The 18888-nt window shown below is 53.5% G+C and overlaps 3 protein-coding genes across 4 annotated transcripts; all 3 read right to left on the bottom strand.

The window, feature by feature from the left end:
* Nucleotides 1-366: 366 nt before the first annotated feature.
* On the bottom strand, nt 367-2468 carry HOXD9 (homeobox D9). Its single transcript, XM_047772935.1, has 2 exons — nt 1673-2468; nt 367-1325 (listed from the first exon to the last, which is right to left on the bottom strand). Exons 1-2 carry the CDS (start codon nt 2466-2468, stop codon nt 1084-1086), a joined length of 1038 nt encoding a protein of 345 aa, XP_047628891.1. The 3' UTR covers nt 367-1083.
* A 3011-nt stretch (nt 2469-5479) lies between these two features.
* HOXD10 (homeobox D10) lies at nt 5480-16192 on the bottom strand. 2 transcript variants are annotated; one of them, XM_047772934.1, is made up of 3 exons: nt 16133-16192; nt 7842-10474; nt 5480-6459 (listed from the first exon to the last, which is right to left on the bottom strand). In XM_047772934.1, exons 2-3 carry the CDS (start codon nt 8794-8796, stop codon nt 6182-6184), a joined length of 1233 nt encoding a protein of 410 aa, XP_047628890.1. In that variant the 5' UTR covers nt 8797-10474; nt 16133-16192; the 3' UTR covers nt 5480-6181. The 2 variants fall into 2 exon arrangements, with proteins under 2 accessions (XP_047628890.1, XP_047628889.1); XM_047772933.1 differs by lacking the exon at nt 16133-16192 and adding an exon at nt 10909-11831.
* On the bottom strand, nt 15850-18575 carry HOXD11 (homeobox D11). Its single transcript, XM_047772936.1, has 2 exons — nt 17386-18575; nt 15850-16588 (listed from the first exon to the last, which is right to left on the bottom strand). The coding sequence occupies exons 1-2, from the start codon at nt 18161-18163 to the stop codon at nt 16353-16355; spliced, it is 1014 nt and encodes a 337-aa protein (XP_047628892.1). The 5' UTR covers nt 18164-18575; the 3' UTR covers nt 15850-16352.
* Nucleotides 18576-18888: the final 313 nt, after the last annotated feature.

Raw genomic sequence — 18888 nt, 5'->3', positions numbered from 1 at the left:
TTTGGAGAAAGGAGATCCATGGCTGGGACTCTGTGAGCAGAGGGAGATGGAGGTGCAAGAGGGTGCCTGGCTTTTGGAGCCTGTCCACTGGCACTGCTGTGAGGCTGACTCTGGGCCCAGGACTCTGGGTTTGCCCTAAGCACTGGAAGTAGGTTGGTGGAGGGACTGGACCACCAAGGACACCCCCCCCCCAAGGTCTGTGCTTTAGGCTGGGTCTGCCCACACAAAGGGACATTCAGAGGCACGTCAGAGAGACCTCTCAGGTGGAAGGGCCACAAATTTTTAGCAGTGTTTCCCTCCCAAGGGTGGGAATGAAGTCCCATGAGGGAGATATCTTGCAGAGACAGAGAAAGCAAGCACACAGTGTTCAGGGCCAGCATCTGGGCTCCATTTGATCAGGTTATCATTTATTGGTAGGAAGCGGTAACATTTACAACTGGTCCTCAGGCAGGAACCGGGAGAGCCTTACACCCGCGGCCGCCCACAGGAGCCAAGCCTCCCAGGGAGAGAGTGGCTTCCCCAGTGCACTGAGAAGAAACCCCCAACCTACCGGAGGCCCTGGGCTCCTCTCTCATTCCAAGTCTCAGGGGAGGCTCCCTGAGGAAAGGGCGCTTTCATAACCAGTGGGCAACACCACCCAGGGCTCGGCCTGGGAGGGCCTCCTCACTCTCCTTGCTCTGCCTTCGCTCTTGGAAGTGGGGTGCGCTTGGCCCCTGCTTGAACAGCACTGGGGGCTAAACTACAGCACTTTTCAGAAACATGGGGAACATTTACACAGGACAGGGCTCCTCAAGCTGTCGTGCACTCACAAAATATAGCATTTCCTAAGGAACCAATGGGCAGGAAACGGGGGAGCGTGATAGGGCAAAACCCCAAAGCCACTTGGTTTCTCCAAGACATAAGCGAGCAAATACAGAGTTCCCCAAAATACCGCACAGAGACCAACCACACAGTCACTTCTACCTAAAAAAGGGGGTGGGGGAGATGTCCAATCGCTAGAGAATTTCTGGAAATCAAGCACCCACAAAGAAAAAACCCCACTGCCATTGCAAAGCAGAGTGGTCCCAACGGCGCCTCGCCGAGTCAGTCTCCTTTGGGGCATTTTTCCTTGCTCATCTTTTTCATTTTCATCCTACGATTCTGGAACCAGATTTTGACCTGTCTCTCTGTGAGGTTCAGAATCCTTGCCACCTCATAACGCCGGTCCCGGGTGAGGTACATATTGAAGAGGAATTCCTTCTCCAGCTCAAGCGTCTGGTATTTGGTGTAGGGACAGCGCTTTTTCCGGGTAGAGCGAGCGTGGATCCAGTTTGCTGCGGGGTTGTCTACGAAGAGGGAGGTTTAGGAAAGGGGAGCGAGGAGCGGAGGGGAGGCAGGAAGAGACCACAGGGTGGGAAGAGAGGTCGTTAAATTAATTTCACCAAGGATAGCCGCTTTTCACAACTTGGGGGGAATTATCATAAAAAGCCTTAATGCCCGCGCTCTGTTTACCGTACAAACCGCGCGCCTAGGGTAGGTGGTTATGGGAAGCTTTTTTTATGGGTGCGTGTTGCTCGCCTAGGCTAGGGTAGGCGTCTAGACGTTTTTATAGGTTAGTAAAACTATCAGTTTTGCACATTCGAGCCTTACAGGTTTCAGCAATAAATCAGGGGGCAATTTCTTTTGCACTTACTTGGGTCAAGTTGCTGCTGCGGCGGCTGCGGGTGCTGCTTCTCCTCCTCCTTCAGCGGGCAGCCTGGGCTCGGGTGGTCGCTGCAAGCCGAAGGCTCCGATGAGCCGCCTGCCCCAGACCCGGACCCGGACCCGATCCCTGCCCCGGGCCCGGATCCCCCAGACGCCGCTGCCACCTTGTCCCGTAGGAACGAGTTGCACGGGAACTCGGGACCGCCGCTCCCCTGGGACTCCCGGGCTGCGGAGCACTCAGTCCGTTTAGAAGAGGAAGACGAAGAAGTGGAGGAGGAGGTGGAAGTGGCGGCAGCGGCGGCGGCGGCGGCGGCAGGGGCCGAGGCCGCTCCGGTTTCAGGCTTAATCCCGTAGTGGCGCCCGTTGGGTGGGCCGCTGGGGCCAGGGCTGGGACCGGGACCCGGGCCGCCTCCGCCGCCGCCGCCCGGGCCGCCCGGAAAGCCGGGCAGCGGCTCCATCCAGGAGCGCATGTAGCGGCCGGGCTCGGAAGCAGCGGCAGCCAGGGGCGGCGGGGGCACGTAAGGGTGGTAGAGGCCGCTCATCGCCGCCGCCGCCGGGGGCTGGGCGGGCACCGCGGACCACGAGGCGGAGAACACGGCCGATTTGGGGGCAAAACTACACGAGGCAAACTCGGCGGCGGCGGCGGCTGGGCTGTCGGCCACACCTGCGGGCCTGCCCTGCGCGCCAGGCCCTGGAGGTCCGAAGCGCGCGGCGAACACCTCGTCGCCCTCATGGCCTATGAGCGAATCCACGTAGTAGTTGCTGAGGGTGCCACTGGAGGACATTTTGAGGCGCCGTGCGCTCCCACCCAAGGTTACACTGCCCGCCGCGGCGCCGCTCCCAGCCGGCGCCCGAGCCGCCGACTAGTTCGCAGGCTGCAGCCTCCACCATTGGTCGCGCGGCCCACGTGATCATATTTACCAATACCGGGAGTAAATCAGTCCGCTAAACTGGGGGCTGCTGTGATTTAAAAAAAAAAAAAAAAATCATCATCAACATAAGCGCCGCAATTAGAGCCCGCGGGCCCGGGCCAGTGCGCCGGGCTCGGCCCGGCCTGGCTCAACCAGCCAGAAGGCGGCTGGGACCATGCGCCGGACCGCGGCCGGAGGAGGCGCTGGGGACTATTTGTTCGCCTCCTCTTGCAGCCCTCGGTCTTGCAGTCCGATCCGGCGCTGACTTCCCAGTGTCTGGGCTCCGAGCTACCGGTCCCAAGTCCTGGGCTCATCGGGCACTTAGCCAGAGCCGGGAGAAGCCGGGGAGAACGTAGAGCCAGTGCGGCCCGAGGCTGGCCGGCCTTCCGAGGCGGCCCCCTGGCGCCCGAGGGGAGTTCTTCTCCCTGTACCTCACTTCAGGCCCGAACCCACCCCTCCCTACGCATACCCACACACACGCTCTCTCACAGCTTGTCGTGTTGTTTAAAACAGGTGGAAGACCTCTGTAATGATATTATGCCTTTCAATAAAAATTTTATGAGGTGTATTTGATTATAGATTAATGTGTCCCTAATAAAACGGACGGATGGAGCAGCTCGGAGGGCCCCCTCCCCCTACCACACTCACACACGCCCGCGCAGCCACACACACCCCCGACGTGAGGCTGAGCACACGCCGAGGCCCGAGGAGTTGGAGCTGTCTGGCCCGTGGGCTGGGTGCGGCGGCGGCCACCTCCAGGGTTCTATCCGCCCTCGGAAGGGTTCGCAGGCTGGCAGTCGGTACCAAGCTGACGGTGGGGGCCAGGGTGCCTTGTCTTCTCCGGAACTTCTGGAAAGGCTCTGAAAGAGAACACGCCGTAGGGCAGAACCCAAATACTAACACAGGCCAGCTCCCACCCGCCGCCCCGACCCTGCCTCAAAGAGGCCAGCGGGAACAGCATCTCCCAAGGCAAAGCCGATTCCCTTCCCGTGGTTCCCACTTAGAGGCCTCCAGCTGGATTACCGAGATGTCTTAAAAATGGCCTGGTCCTTGGGCTACTCTCTAACGAACTCTTTTCTTTCTTTTCTTTTTCTGTCTTTTCTTTCTTTCTTTCCCTCTAGAGGTAAGGCTGGGTAGCCTTGAATCTGAGGGGAATGCCCATTGTCACTCCCAAATCCATGGTACAAAGCCTCGGGAGCCGGCTGGGCGCCGAGACAAAAGCGGCTGGGCGCTGGCGGCAGAGGATATATTCCCCGTTCTACAAGTCACCCAGCGCACCCTTGAAGGGCTCCCAGCCCACCTCGAGCCCCGGAAAGGAAGGGAGGAAATGGCTACTTATGGCCTGATTGATTGCCTTTGCCACTGGCTTTCTGATTTTATTCCAGAGGAGCTGCCTTTGCCTGTAGCATGGGTTTTCCTCCTAGACATGGCCCTCTGTCAACCACTAATGATGTTTCCCATATCGCAGAGGGTAAACTGAAGAGCTAAAAATTGCCTTCCTTCCCTTGCCTAGCCAATGGAGGTCTGGGCAGATCTATTCCAACCTGGCATTGATGCTCAGCCATCTCTCGTCCATCCTAGGAAATGGCTCCCCTAAAGGGTTCTGTCTTGGAACTGAAGAAGGATCTTGGTTTTCCAGAGGAAATTTAAAAGTCTGAATAAATACAGACTCTCCCAAAGACTCCTTGGATGAGTTTTAAGGCTTAGACCCCATAAAGAGATTGTTTTTAGGAGAAAGAAAGGGGAAAAATGAAAAGGACTCATTTTGTGAAGCTGTTTGAATCTACTGGAGACCCTCAGAAACCACAGCATGACCTGGGGTAACAAATTCTGTCAGCTCATCCTCCCCTCCCCCAGGCCTCTCCTTCTCTTTTCCCTGGCAGAACCAAATAAGTCTGGACTCTCTTGGGCAATTAATCTACCTACCTACCTGTCTATCCACACACACACACACACACACACACACACACTGGTGAAACCTGGCTAAAGTTTTCTGAGGCATGGTGGCAGCTGGAACATTGGACTTCATGGGAAGTCATGTTCACCTTTAAATTCTCTATCAGTTACTCTTTGTACATTTTCTTGCCTCCCAGATACAATGGCTCCAACCAGAATTTTGTAATTAAAGGGAGGATTAACTGGGGGAAATCTCCCTAAAATTTGTTTTCACATGGGCCACTGAAAGCTAATGACTGAGCATAAAATCCTTCCACAAGGAAACCAGGGCAAAGTGGGATGGGGAAACTCACCCATCCTCGGCTTCACTGTGGCCTGGCTGTCTTGTGCTTGGGATGAGGGTGGGGTGAGGAGGGGGGGGTCAGAATTGAATCTGATGCAATGCTAAGCTGCTGCTTGTCCTTGCTCCTGTAATGAAGGCCAGACGGCTTCCAGGTGGGCAAGACTGGTTTCAACCCAGCTCCTGATGATGGCATGTCAGCCAGAAATTGCCAAGACCCCACTGAAACCATTAAAATAACACACACACACACACACACACACACACACACACACCAAAAGGGGGGGAAGACACGCAAATGGGGCGCTGCAAAGAAAAAGCAGTTTGGGCAAAGGCTTACGTACCCGGCTCAGGCTAGAGGGAAGCTCACACCCACTGACAAATCAATTACATTACTATCATGGGGGAAGGGGGAGAGAGGACCCTCCTTCTTCCCAACTATGAAAACAGCACACTCAGGTCATCACTCCCTCCACTACTGCCAAATTTCAGCATCAGAGTCCCCCTTCAGCTTTTCTCTCCTTTCCCCTGTTTTCTGCCACCCCCCCCCCAACTAACCCAAAGAAGCAGTTTAACAGGAAGATAATCTCAACAAAAGCTAGCATTTCCACTGTAACGTATTTCCCTTTCAGAAAGCAGAGGGATCGCACTCGTTTCCAGAGTTTATTGCATTATACATGCGACCAGAACATGCACAGAAAGGACAGGTTGCTGTTGTACTTCTACCAAACCACAGATGCACCACAAGGGAAAGGCTACAAGGCATAAATCGTCAATATTCCATCTCACCAAGGACAATTGCTAAATTCAATTGCAAAAAGATACATTGTAATGTGCTTTTTTAGTCCCCCTCCCCCCCAAAGCTTGTGGGTTTTCTTAATCTTTTTTAAATATATATGTAATTTAAGTACTTTTAAGTACTGGATGTACTCAAAATGCCATGAGCTCATGGACTAACCACACACACAGATCTTTTGTGTTAGGAAAAACATGAAAAAGTCACATTTCTGGATGGATGAATGGATTGATGGGTGCTCTACAGTTCCAATAAGTTAAGATCCAAATGAAAATGCGCAGTAATAGTTACCCTGCATTACGATGAGAAAAATAATAAATTACACGTGCTAGTTTTTTTAATATATATATATACTCATAGGGATTACAGATCACTTGCAGCACGAACAGTATGACCCCAAAGTCACATTCTAGCAGGAAAACAAAAACAAAAACAAAACAAATAAAAAAAAACAAAGAGCAATGAAGGTTTTGTTTCCGCCTTCCCAGTCCTCCAGCACTCGGCCCTGGAATGCGGTGCCCCCTCTCTGATCCTGGCCTCTAATGGGCCTTGGACCTAAGAGAAGGTGAGGTTGGCGGTCAGTTCTCGGATCCGGTTCTCTCGGCTCATCTTCTTGAGTTTCATTCGGCGGTTTTGAAACCAAATCTTGACCTGCCTGTCGGTGAGGTTAACGCTCTTACTGATCTCTAGGCGGCGCTCGCGGGTGAGGTACATATTGAACAAGAATTCTTTTTCTAATTCCAGCGTTTGGTGCTTAGTGTAAGGGCACCTCTTCTTTCTGCCACTCTTTGCAGTGAGCCAATTGCTGGTTGGAGTATCAGACTTGATTTCCTCTAACAAAATTAAAGGGAGAAGAAGAAAAAAAATCAAAAAAATTTTTTTCTCTCAGTCTGTTCAAATATACCCTTGGCCATGACCCTGCTGGCAGCCAGGCTGCTTTGGGAAATGCTGGTATTAGACATTACTCACATGAGGTGGGCCCTGGAAGGGATTTGTAAATGATGCCATGTTAGTTTAAATACTCACAATGACACGATGGGCTGGTACTCTCACCCTCTCTGTTAGGGTTCCCGAACCCTCTCTCTCTCTCTCTCTCTCTATCTCAATCTCTCTCTCTCTTAACTTTCTGGACCTGCACAAAACATTTGTATAATAGTAAACTTTCAGGATCTCACCAGCAACATTCTAAGTGATCATCTGACAACAGGGCTGGAGTAGAAGAAATAAACCACAACCTGACAAGACTACAAACCCTCAGGTTCCCAACTCTGCCACTTCTTCCCCACCGCTCCTAGGCAGGGGAGCCCCACAGCTAGGTTTATAGGTGCCCATTCTCTTTCAAAAGATCACCAACTGAGGAACCGAGCATGCCTTCTCTGCCTTGCCTGGGCATTGTTGTATGCCCCAGAATTTCCTGAATTCTAATGGCTTCTTGCCCCCACACAAAAGCATTTGCCCAGAAATGTAGTTCCTTGATGTGGCCCAATTCTGAGTACTCGGGAAGAGGATCAGGGGCAGAAAAGCCAGAGCCCCTGGCTCTTTGCCCTGCCCAGCCCTAAGGCTGGCCCTGCCGCCACCGCCACCGGGTGGGCCATGAACATTCCATTCCCCCCCACCTTCTGCCTTTGCCCCCTTTGCTAGTGGACTGCAAAGCTTGCGGCATTTTCCCCAGACAAAGCCAAGGTTATCTCACCCTGCAGAGGCAGGGATCCCTGTTCTCCAGCCCACGCACCAAACGGCCCAGCCATCTCATACCCCCTTATCAACCCCAAGATCGCAGGATGCGGGGTGCATACATTTGAACAAGAACACAGTGCCTCAGACAACCTTAAAATCATCATTGGGTGAAAGGCAGGGCTGGGACTGCAAATCTGAACGAGAGAAAGGAGGGTCTGGGGCATGTTTACCAGCCGCAGGTCTCATTTGCACTCTTTTGTTGCATTTCAAGTCTAGCTCAGGAAAAATAAACCCGGCAAACCCTTCCTCTGCCTGGGCTCCCTCAGCGTGGGGCCAGGACCAGCCAGGAGGGCCAGGGCAGTGCCGGAGAAGCGGAGACCATCTCAGGACTAAGAATGCTCCTCTAAAAGCAGGGAGGAGCAGCACCTCCCTGTCGGGCCCCAGACTGCCGAGCTCGACACTGGGCACCCAGGCGGAGCTCTTTGCTGGGTTCCCGGGCTGCGCGCCCCGCTGGGGTGGCAACTCTGCTCATACCGACCTTTGCTTTCCTTCTCCTGTACTTCAGGACTGGACACGGAGACCTCAGCCAGGCAGCTCCTCTCTTCCGGAAGGCCACCCTTGGCCTCGGGGCTCTCCACCTGGGAGACTTTGTTGGGCTCCGGGCCACTCGCGGGCTCGTTCATCTTCTTTTCCATCTGCAGCTGGGCGGCCGAGAGCTGCGGCTTGGCCGCGCCGCGAGGGTTGAGCTGGAGCATGACTGTGGAGCTGCCTTCGGGGCTGTTATTGTACTCTTGGGTTTTCCCGGTGGCGTAGGTCTGACTCAGTCTAAAATATCCAGGGACAGGAACCTCAGGGTTCTCAACGGGACAGGACTCAGGGACCAGCCTCTGGTACGAAGGGACCTCAGCAGAAATGAGTTTGTTGCGCTTATCAGAATACATGCAGCAATTGGATTCTTCCTTAATGTTGGTGGTGAAGGAGCAAGTGGGGACTTGCTGTGTAACAGGTTGCTCTATTCGACAAGATCTGTTCGGGTCTGTCCAACTGTCTACTTGAGGTATATAAGGATGCACATTCATACCCATATTTTGGTGGTTCACTTCTCTTTTGGCCAGAGACGGGAGCAGTCCACAGGTTTGCATTCCATAGGTCCCCATGTCTGCGCTAGGTGGTGGCATGTACATGCTGGCGCTGCTCGAATAAAAACTGTCACTCCTGCAGGCACTGATCAAGGAATCTACTAAAAAAGTATTAGCAGCAGGAGAGCTGTTGGGAAAGGACATTTTGGGGAGGAATTTGAAGAAGAGAGATTGTGTCCTTTGTAGGCTGACATCTCTAGGAAAACATTCCCCGTGTAATTGTGGATGCCTCTGCCGACCACATGACAACCAAGCCAATGAGATTTGAAAATGGCCTTGAGCCACAGCCTCCTCGCAGGTCACGTGCTCCAGAGCCCGGCCGGCCAGCCGCGTAAGCACGGACAACAGCGACATCTACTACGCGCCTGCGATAGTGCGCGCTGGAGACTGCCGGCCCAGCACTCTTCGCCGCCCGCCAGCCTCCCGGGGCTCGCTCGGCCCTCCCGCCCCACTCGCGTCCCCCACTCCGGCCTCTGGGCCCCGCAGGCGGAAGGAAACACTCGGTCCCGAGGGGGTCTCCAGGCGGACACACGCAGGGAGGGAAGTCGGAGCGCCGTGGCGCCAGCACACAGAAGCATGCCCCGCACACACCCAGGCAGGCGCCCGAGAGGGCCCGGGCCCGGGTGGGGGGGATGGTGGGGGGCCCAGCCTAGTTCATTTTGTCTCGGGCAGCCTGGGAAGGTGAGTCGGATTCCCCAGGCTCTGAGACATCCAACCCCAGGGGTCCACAGGAAAGAGCTCTGGCGCCTAAGACGCGGCCAAGGTATCCTGGGGAGCGGAGGCGAGAAGGACCGCGAGGGCCGAGAGGCTACGCAGTTGGCCGGCCCCGCGGAGCCCCAGCACCCGCCCGGCCCCGGCGCTGTCCTCTGCCTCCGCCCGGCCACCCTAGCTCCGGACGCCTGCGCCCCGGTGGGCTACCCGAGCCTTTGACTCTCGGAGGAACCACACCCCGACCTCTGCGGGTCGGGCCGCTGGGAGCTTTCAGTCCGGAGACAATCCCTTTCCAGCAGTTCACAATCCGCGAAAGCGTCCCTCGGGTTCCCAGCGGAAGAACGAAACCGAGGTTTCCCTCCCCATGCGCCCTGATAATAGAGGGCAAAGAGGAAGGAAGGGAGAGAGAAAGAAAACGTTTTCAAGGAAAGGAAGGAACTCTCGCTTTCATACTCCAGAAGTTTTAGAAAACTGGGCCAAGCAGGAGAGAGTGAGACGCAAAGGTGTCATTTGGTTCTTCTGCAAAGAAAAATATGTTTTCCTTTTATGGATTTTGTAAAAGCATTGGTTTCTGACAAGTGCAAGGTACAAAAGGTTGTGGAATTTATTAATACATATTAAGAAGAATCAGGGCGATCAATAAAATTCTCATCTACATTCTTGGGCTACTTGGTAATTTTCTTGCTTCTGAAGGTTTTTAAAGAGTTATACCCGCTGTTGCCACACACGGGAAGATATTTTATTAACAAATCAATCGAGACTTTGTAAAGGATAAGATTAATAGTTAAGATTTAGCATAATGGCGTTCGCTTTATGAATTATTGAAAATTATACTATTGATTTTTCCCCTTCGCTACTAACCAAGAAGGTCAATTTTTGTTTTAACACAAATTGTCAAATATTAAAAGCTATACTTTTGTCAGAAGTTGAGTTTTATAGTTGTGAGCAATCCCTAAAGTTATTTGACACGATTCTGCTTGGGTAAGGGAAAGGAGGGAAAAAGGAGGTGGGGGAACCATACTCCTCTGTTTCCTTTGGTGAGGGAAAGTTCTATAAAGAGGATTTGGTCTTTGGGGTTGTGGTCGAGCTCATTAAAAAAACAACCACCATCACCACCACCATGGAAACTCAGTTTTATGAGAAACTTCTTCAACAACTTCCTCCCTCGTTCTCTGGCTGTAGGCGGGTGAGCAGTCCTTCGGAAGCCACAGCCTCGGGGCAGCAGCGGGGAGCTTTAACCTTGATTTCCAAAGGCTTGCCCTGAGCGAGGGGCCCCGGCCAGGGCGCAGGAGTCGTCCGCCGGCTTCCCATATCCCCTTTCCTGCATCCAAGAGAGGAAAAGGGCCCCAGAAACTCTGCTCGTAAACCAGTTCTCTGTCCGGGAAGGCGTCCGTATTTTCTTCTCCCCACACACGTCCTGTCACGGGCTGGCCTTGGATTTCAGGCCCAGAGACTGAACTTGTGGGCAAATGGGGTTTCTGCCTCTGCAGAACATTGTTTTGGAGCCTGTCGCTAAGTGAAGTGCCTCAGCCTACTGGGGGACGTGGTAGCCCGCTCGCTCCTTCACAAAAACCATTTCCCAACAAAACCTTTGTCCCCCCTCCCCAAAAGGAATCTCCCCTGGCCTGGTAGAAACAGGCACTGGACATTCTTTTCCGCCTTGGGACCATTTCGCCTGTCCCCTCGCAGTGCCCTCGCCCAAACAATAAACCCTTTAAAAAAAAAAAAACCCTCCGCGGTGGCAATGAGACAGACCTTTTAAACCTTTACGCAGCTGTTCAAATACAACATCATTGTCAGGTTAAAAGCCTGGCGCCTCTAACTGCTCTGGTTGCAGGACACCGGCCGACGAAGCAGAGGTTTAAACATTACCTTCGGCAGGGGTGGCTGTTTTTAAGCTTGGGGGTGGGGGAGTGAGGAAGACGCGGGGGGAAAAAAACAACTTTTGACTCTAGTCTGCTAAGGACCTGTTCACAGCTAACAGCCACTGACTAGTAGCACGAAAATTACTTTCTCTCAAGGCAGAGCTCATGATCCCAGCCACAGCTAAGCATGCCCACGGCTGGACAAAGTGCCCGCTGCATGCGCTCGCGGCAGGCGCCCTGACGCCAGCCTGGCGCTCCAGCACTGTCGTCCCTTTGCATGTTGGCCAACGGAGCTGCCCAGAACCCCGTTGTCCAGTTCTCCCTATCCCACAAGAGAGGCGAGAGGTTCAATCTAATCATGAATTTTATGCCCATCAAATGCCCTTTCATAATCTTTATTTATACATGAAGAAAACATCCAGGCTAAAACCCAGCAATTCCTCACCGAGCGGGCAGATTCTGCCATGAGCCAGGGAATCTGCCTTCTGAATTTGGGGGGCCTTTCTGTTTCAGCTCCTGGTGCCTTCAAGCTCAAAGTCACTCCCACATTGGATTTGGTTTTAAATAGGTTGTCTTGGGGGGGGGATGTGTTTCAGATATAATTTTGAATCTATTATCACATAATTCTCTTTTATTCTTTTTCAAATTTGTCTTCACACCAGCTCCTTGAGGCCAGAGACTGCCAATATTTCAAAGAGATTTTATTATAAAAATTAAGCAAGATAGAAAGATACAAGAAAATGATCTGAGCCTGGGAGGACAGAAAGTTTACCTAACACCCTAAGGCTAAGATAAAGAAAATGGAATAAAAAGGCAGTGGCTTTCAAGGCCAGGCTTTATTATTCTTACAAGTATTTAATGTAGCTGCATAGCCGCTGTTTTCGATCATCTTTAGATCAGTTGGAGCAGTTACCATTAATAATAAATCAATATTGCACCATAAAGGAGATGAATATCCACATTTGTACCAAGACACCCTTCTCCCTGGTGCAGTTCTTTCCAGAGAAAAATTAAAAGGGTTGCTTTAGCAAGGAATTAGCATTTGTAATCAAGAAGTGACTTGCATCTGTGCTCTCCTGTCACTGGGAAGAAGGGCAGCGGCTCTGGGCCTGAGTGGACCTGAGAGCTCCTAGGTTCACCCTGAATTGGGGGCCTGAGTGGCCTCTTAGGGTTGTGCAACCCTTGGGGGGCAGAGTGGATGGGCACAAATTTTAAAAGCTGCTCCCCCTGGGTGCCCTTTCAGTTGCACCATGCACCACCCAGCCGATGTGAAAAGAAACCAAGAGGGCCATTGGGGAGGGTAGGGAAGCCACCACCAACTTAGAAGAGGGGTCTAGGGAGATATGCAAAAGGGCCAGTGGCCTGGGAGCCTCTTTCCTTGCAGACACAAAAGACTCTTACCCCTCCACTTCAGGATCTGAGACCTCAGATACTCAAGATACTCAGCCATGCTCTATGAGCCCCACATGCCCTGAACAATCAAGAGAGCTCAGACCTGCAGCCCCCAGAAGTCCTGATCCGATTCCCTGGACTTTTTCAGGCTCAACTTGGGCTCTGCCGAGGGGAAAGGAATTGCAGAGTGCTGAGAACCCGCGGTCTGGGGGAGGCTGTCAGCCAAGGCCAAGGGGCCCTGCAAGGCCACAAGAGCCTCGGAGCTGGAACTGCCTAAAGAGGAATGCAACGACATTTGGGGAGAGGCATTCTCACCCCACTTGGATTAGGGCCCAGTTTAGGCCCCAGGAAATGTAGCTTCACAATAGTTAAGCTGGACCCATGGTCAGACAGGCAGGAGCCAGGGTGCCCACGGGGAACAGGAACATCAATGCCTCTGGCTGGCGCCTCTAGTGGGGTGGGAAGACTCATGGCCCCCAGCCTCCACAGAAGATGCCAGCTCCCAGTGGTGGACCCAAACAGAGACTTTGGTCCAGGGCCTGGAGGGAAGGGGGCAGAGACGGCGGAGCCAAGGAGGTCTTTACTAATTCCAGGGGTTGCATGTGCTTTACAATGAACTTCGGGAAAGAAGGGATTGATATCCTTCATTTTGGAACTTCCCTTTTGGACTGCGGATGGTAACCCTCCGGCAGGGTCAGGGGCGTTTTGGGGTGAGAGTAGGTTGAGGCGGGCACGCGGGGAGAAAACTGCTTCCAAGAGCTGGTGCCAAAATCAAACACCGCACTCAAGGCCAGCAGACGGCTTGGAAAGATAGCCAGGGTTCTGTCAAATGCAAAGCCCGCTTGCTTCAAATGCACTCCCCGCTCCACGACGCCTTGAAGTACAAACGTTTCCCAGGACTGCCTGCCGCCTCTCGCAGCCACATTAGCCTAATCCGGCCCAGGCGCCCCAACTCAGTCCCGCCCGAGCCTCTCGGTCGCTCCGGGTAGCCCCAGACGCCAGGCACGACGGGGGAGGGGGCGTCCGTCGCTCAGAACGACCCACTCAGTCCCGACGCGTCTCTTTTTCTGAGACCACACTCAGCTAAGTTGCCGGCGCCCCGATCTGTCTTAAACAAAAGCCTTTTAATCACCCCGGGCGGTCAGAGAGCGCGCACGGCGGACCGCGGTTTTGGGCAGGGGTGGTCCTACCTTCCTACAGCTCTCCACACTCAAACCAACAAGAAAATTGATTTCCATAATTTAATTAGCTCTCAGTGGCATGACCTATTTCGAAATGCACGTATTTGTCTCCAAAAACCTCTGCTCAACACCACCAGGTTATACTAAGGTATTATAGATAACAGTTTTATCTATAAGAAGGCAATGATTAGGTGATCTCTTATTTCAGGAATCTGCTCCCTTTCCTCTGTCTTTATACAACTTCCCAACCTCACGGCTGCTTAGAACAAACAAACGACAAACAAACACCTTAGTGGTTTCTAACGGGCTAAGATTGCATATTAGAATCCAGTACTGGAAAGATAGGGTACCACGGCCTCTCCGACAAATACGGCTTCTGGAACGTGAGCACGCCCCCGTGTGGCGCTCCAAGGCCATGCAAGCGCGAAATGATATCCCAAGGTTCGGCTTGCCTAAGGTGGTGGACATACAAGCTTGCTACATTTAGACGCAGTTAAAAAACGAGAGAGAGAGAGAGCGCAACAGAGAGCAAGCGAGAGATAGATGGAGAGAGAAGGAAGTAAACCAGTTTTAACCTCCTGGAACGATCATACTACTAGGGCACTGACATTGTAACGGATGTTCAGAATTTCAAACAAAGGAATCCCCTTCTGAACGAAATTATTCAATTGTAGGCTTTGTTTCTATTGCATCTTTCACTAAAGGTTGAGAGATGCCTTTGGAAACAATATAAATGTGTTTTCTTTTGTTCCAAATCACAGAAAGTACAATAATTTATTTGACAGCTTGAAAAAAATGACAAATATATCCAAGTAAGTCTGTAACAGAACTTCCTTTTTCAAATGCCAGCTTTTAAAACCATGGTTCTTCACTAGCGCTAAAGGACTGCTTATCTATGACCTCACCCCCCCAAAAAAAAACCCCATCATTTACTAGCTGTATTAAAAATATGCTGGTAGACATTTTAATCTAACTAGTTTTTTTAAAATATAAAGAAGTCAATTGCTATTGAATACACAAATGTTTGAAGTGAAATTAAGGTTATTGATCCTGAAATTAGAAATTTGCTTAGATTTATGGTGAGCCACGATATGATTCTGTGTGGTCATAAACGTGTGTGGGGGTCTGGATATGTGTGAGCATGTGTGTGTGAGTGGGTGGCAGTTGAATATCACAGAAGAACCTTTAGGCGCCTAATTATTCAGAAAGGTTAAAGGTGATGACCTTGACATTTTGGAAGTTCAAAGGCATACACTTATGCACTTATGTTTTTCCTTCCCTCCAAAAGCTTTGGTAATTAAAAAAATTTTGCATTTGGAAATGCATGCCTCCTTGGAAGATGCCTGGGGTGCTGCACATCTTATGGATTTATTTATTTATTTATTTTTTACTTTGGGCTTATGAGAGGTTAAGAGTCATAAGACTCACTTTACTCTTTTCAGAGAAAGAAAAGCTTTTCTCACTCTTTCAGTTTATTGCACATTGCGGAAATCTCTTTTGGGCCCACCAGAAGGTGTATAATATAACCTAATTAAGCTGTTTAGAACTTTGGGTTTTATGGTATTGTCTAGACAGTTCAAGGTTTTGTAAACAGCCTGGCCTGGCCCTGCAACATAAAGTGCAGAGCAGCCCCCACCACATTCTTTAACTTGAAGCGATAAATGCGGTGAGAAGTGGGTCTGCAGCCCTAGGCCCTATTTCCAGGGAAAGGGGGGTTACCTTCCCTGCTCCAGGCCCCAGTGACACAAGCAAGGACCCCAGGCCCTCTCAATTCACTGATAATTTCCTTAAGGCAAACCTTTTTTTTTTTTTTTTTCTTCCAGTGAAAGGCTCTAGTTTTGATTTCTTCTTTTAAGGGAGCCTGGATCTTTGACACCTTGTTAAGAGTGAACTTCAATTTCCTAATCAGTATTTTAAAAAAACATTTTTTGTCTTTTCAGGAATTCCATGTTAATACACTGGAAGTGGGGTGAGGTGGAGGAGCAGATTTGATTCTTAGGTTCCTGCTACCCCATCCTCATTGCCTGCAGAAGGCAGTACCATCATGACTGGGTCACGTCTTCAATTCAGAGATTCATCCCTAATGCGATTTTTAAAACCAGTGTGGCCTAGAAGAGATGGGAGGAGAACACTCTTATTTTAGCGGGATTCAAAAGCATTTCACTTGATTTTCAGTTGCATATGGGAGAAGATTCTGGTCACTAAAATATCCTAATCAGACACTGAATTTCTTCAAAGAGGAAAATTCATACCGTGTATTAAAGCTGTAACCTCCATTTTACTAGAAACCATTTATTCACACAAAAGACAGTGACTCGTGCCTTGATATGACAGACCAAAGGTACATTTCCAGGAGTTTAAATAATCTGTGTTCACCAAGGGGAAAGGATGGGGTCCCTTAAACTCAGAACAAAAACAAGCGCCTTCCAGCCCCTCGGCCTAGCTCTACAGATCCCACAGCGTCCCCACGGGAGCTCAGAGAGAGGAAGGGAGAACAACAGTGCATTGGCGGTAAAATTGTAAAGGGACATTTGCATTTACCATTTTCCCCTTATTAGGATCCGTTCGGCCAAGTCCCCGACCTCGTCCGCAGGCTGCAGTGGTCGCTGGGAGGTCCCGAGTTGACCGTGGGAAGGAATCGTGGAGTTCCACAGAGAAGAGGCGTCATTAAACCCAAGGACATTGGGCCTGCCCAGGACAGGCTGGTGGGGAGGACAGTGGGTGAGTGGGGCTCAGGGGAGAGGGGTGCTTCCTGGAGCTCTCAAAATAAGGGGTTTCCAGTGAAATATTGCAGACGGTCTCTGTTCAGTTTCTTTTCTTTCATCCTGCGATTCTGGAACCAGATTTTGACTTGCCGGTCAGTGAGGTTGAGCATCCGAGAGAGTTGGAGTCTTTTCTCTTTGTTTATGTACACGTTAAAGAAAAACTCGCGTTCCAGTTCGCGGATCTGATACTTCGTGTAGGGACAGCGCTTTTTCCGGGACCGTTGGGGGGCCACTGCAAGGCAAAGAGACCAAAGGGTGAGAGAGGCCGCTGTATGCCCACCCTCCCCTGCCCGTCCGGGCCGCGCAAGGGCCAGGCCTCAGCCCGTTGGGGACGTCCCCTGCTGCCGCTGAAAGGCCCTGCCTGCGTCGTGGGGGATGATATATGGGCGGGCACAGGAGAGTGCGGGCGTGGACGTGTGTTCACGTCCGGACACACACACACGCGCGCGCGCGCGCGCGTGCGCGCCCGCGCACACACACACACACACACAGAGCCTGGCATCGATGTGGGGAAGCAGAGGGCGAGGCAGGCTCTGAGCTGGACCCAGAAGCGAGAGAAACACGAGCGCGCCGGGCAGGGCATCTGCTCTACTCCAGCCAGCAGCGCGCGTCAGCCAGCGGCTTGGAAAAAGTCCAGTTAAAGGATCAAACTCCCACCCCCACCTCCCCACCTCCACCCCTTTAAAAGCTGGAGGCTGGAGTGTCCACACTCACAAATTGGCCTGAAATCTCCTTCCTTCCGTGGTCTCTAGAACCGACTCCCACCCCATACACACACACACACGCAAAACTGGGAAAAGCTCTCTGCAGCGATTAACGTCCTCCTCGAAGTCTACCTTAAGCCCACCTAAATTGGTTTCCTATCGTAAACACGCTTTACAACGGCCCGGGAAATCTTATAGGATGTATAAACTCCTTCGAACGCTTATAAAGTAGCACATAAAACGGCGCAAGCAGAGGGAGGCCCCCTCCGCCCCCCCGCGCCGGCGGCCCCTGAGCCCCGCCGCCCACCCCGCGCCCAGTGCCTACCTGCGCCGCCGCTCTTCTCAGCCCCCGTCTCCCCCGGGGGCCCCTCGCTGTCGCCGCCGCCTTCTGCCGCCCCCTTGAGCTCCGAGCTGGGGGGCGCCTTGGCGCAGGGACTGCCTCCGCCGCCACCGGCCCCGGTCTTGGGGTCTCCCTTGTCGGCGGAGCCCTCGGGCTGAGGCGGCGCGGGCGGCGGAGCGGGCTGCGGCCCGGCGAACGGGGGCCCGGGCGCAGCCTCGTAGAACTGGTCGAAGCCCTGCGGCAGGATGCCGTTGCGGCCCACGGCGCTGTAGAAGTTGGAGGCGGCGCCCGCGGGGCCGTGCGGCGGCCCAGGCGCGGCGCACACCGGCTCGGGCGCCTTGAAGAGCACGTCCGGCCGCCGGCCCGCGGGCGGGAGCAGCTCGCGCTGCATGGCCGCCTCCTCGGCCGCCGCGGCTGCCGCCGCCGCCGCCGCCGCTGCAGCGTAGTAGGGAGCGTAGCCCCCGGCGCCGCCGCTGCCGCCCCCGCCGGGGCCGCCTCCGCCGCCGCCGCCCCCTGCACCGCCGCCGCCGCCGCCACGGTACGGCCACTTGGCGCGCTCCAGGCCGTAGTCACGGAAGGCCACTTCGCGCACGGGCTGGACGTGCGGCGCCAGGTTGGAAGAGTAGGGGAAAGTCATCTGGCAGGACGACGGTTGCGACAGGAACGACGGCTTGCTGGCGAAGTCCGACGGGGCCACATAGTAGGCGCAGCCGGGCAGGTACATACTGGCTGCGCTCGGGCCGCACTCGTCAAAGTCGTTCATGGCTCCGCGGCGAGCGCGCCGGCGAGCCCCGGGCCGCTCCCCGCGCCGCCAACCTGAGCCATCGATTGCACAAGAGGCTTGGGCCAGGATCAACTAAGCAAAAATCCCCACCGGGCGCTGACGTGCAATTCATCTTGATTGATTCTGGTGGTAATTATGTCACGTGACGCCATGGAGAGAAATGTCCTTATATCTATATCAGTGCTCGCCAACACGCCCCGGGACGGCTCCTGGCGCCGAGACGTGCGCGCTCTGGGGGCGGATCACCCTCCCTCTCCAGCCAGTTCTCTCCCGGCGCCCTCTGACCGGGCTGTGCCGCAGGCCGGTCACCTGTGCGCCGCCGGCGGCTGCCACTGCTGGGTGCATCTGCCACTGCCCGGCTGGGCCGCCCGCCCGCGCCCGCCCGCGCCGCTTTAAGTACGCGGACCAAGGCCGGCAGGGAGGAGGAGGGAGGGAGAGGGAGGGGGAGGAAGGGGGAAGGGAAAGAAGCTTTGAGCGGAGGTTGGGGGGGGGGGAGCCCCGGCTCGGGGCACAGGGGACTAGGTGTGAGGGTGTGAGGTTCCCACCCCCCACACCCCTTACTACAGCCGCTCCCTCCCGCGCGACACCGTCACCCTCTGCAGCTTGCCCGCCGGGAGCTTGTTGCTTCTAGTTCAAGGGTCGTAATTGCGCCGCTCTCGGGGCGCAAGGAGCCCTGATTTACATATTTCTCTGCCCGGCCCTTT

This window comes from Phacochoerus africanus, chromosome 3 (assembly GCF_016906955.1).
Source record: "Phacochoerus africanus isolate WHEZ1 chromosome 3, ROS_Pafr_v1, whole genome shotgun sequence".
Lineage (NCBI taxonomy): Eukaryota > Metazoa > Chordata > Mammalia > Artiodactyla > Suidae > Phacochoerus > Phacochoerus africanus.
The sequence above is the reverse complement of the archived record's forward strand: the minus strand, read 5'-3'. Positions and strand labels throughout refer to the sequence as shown.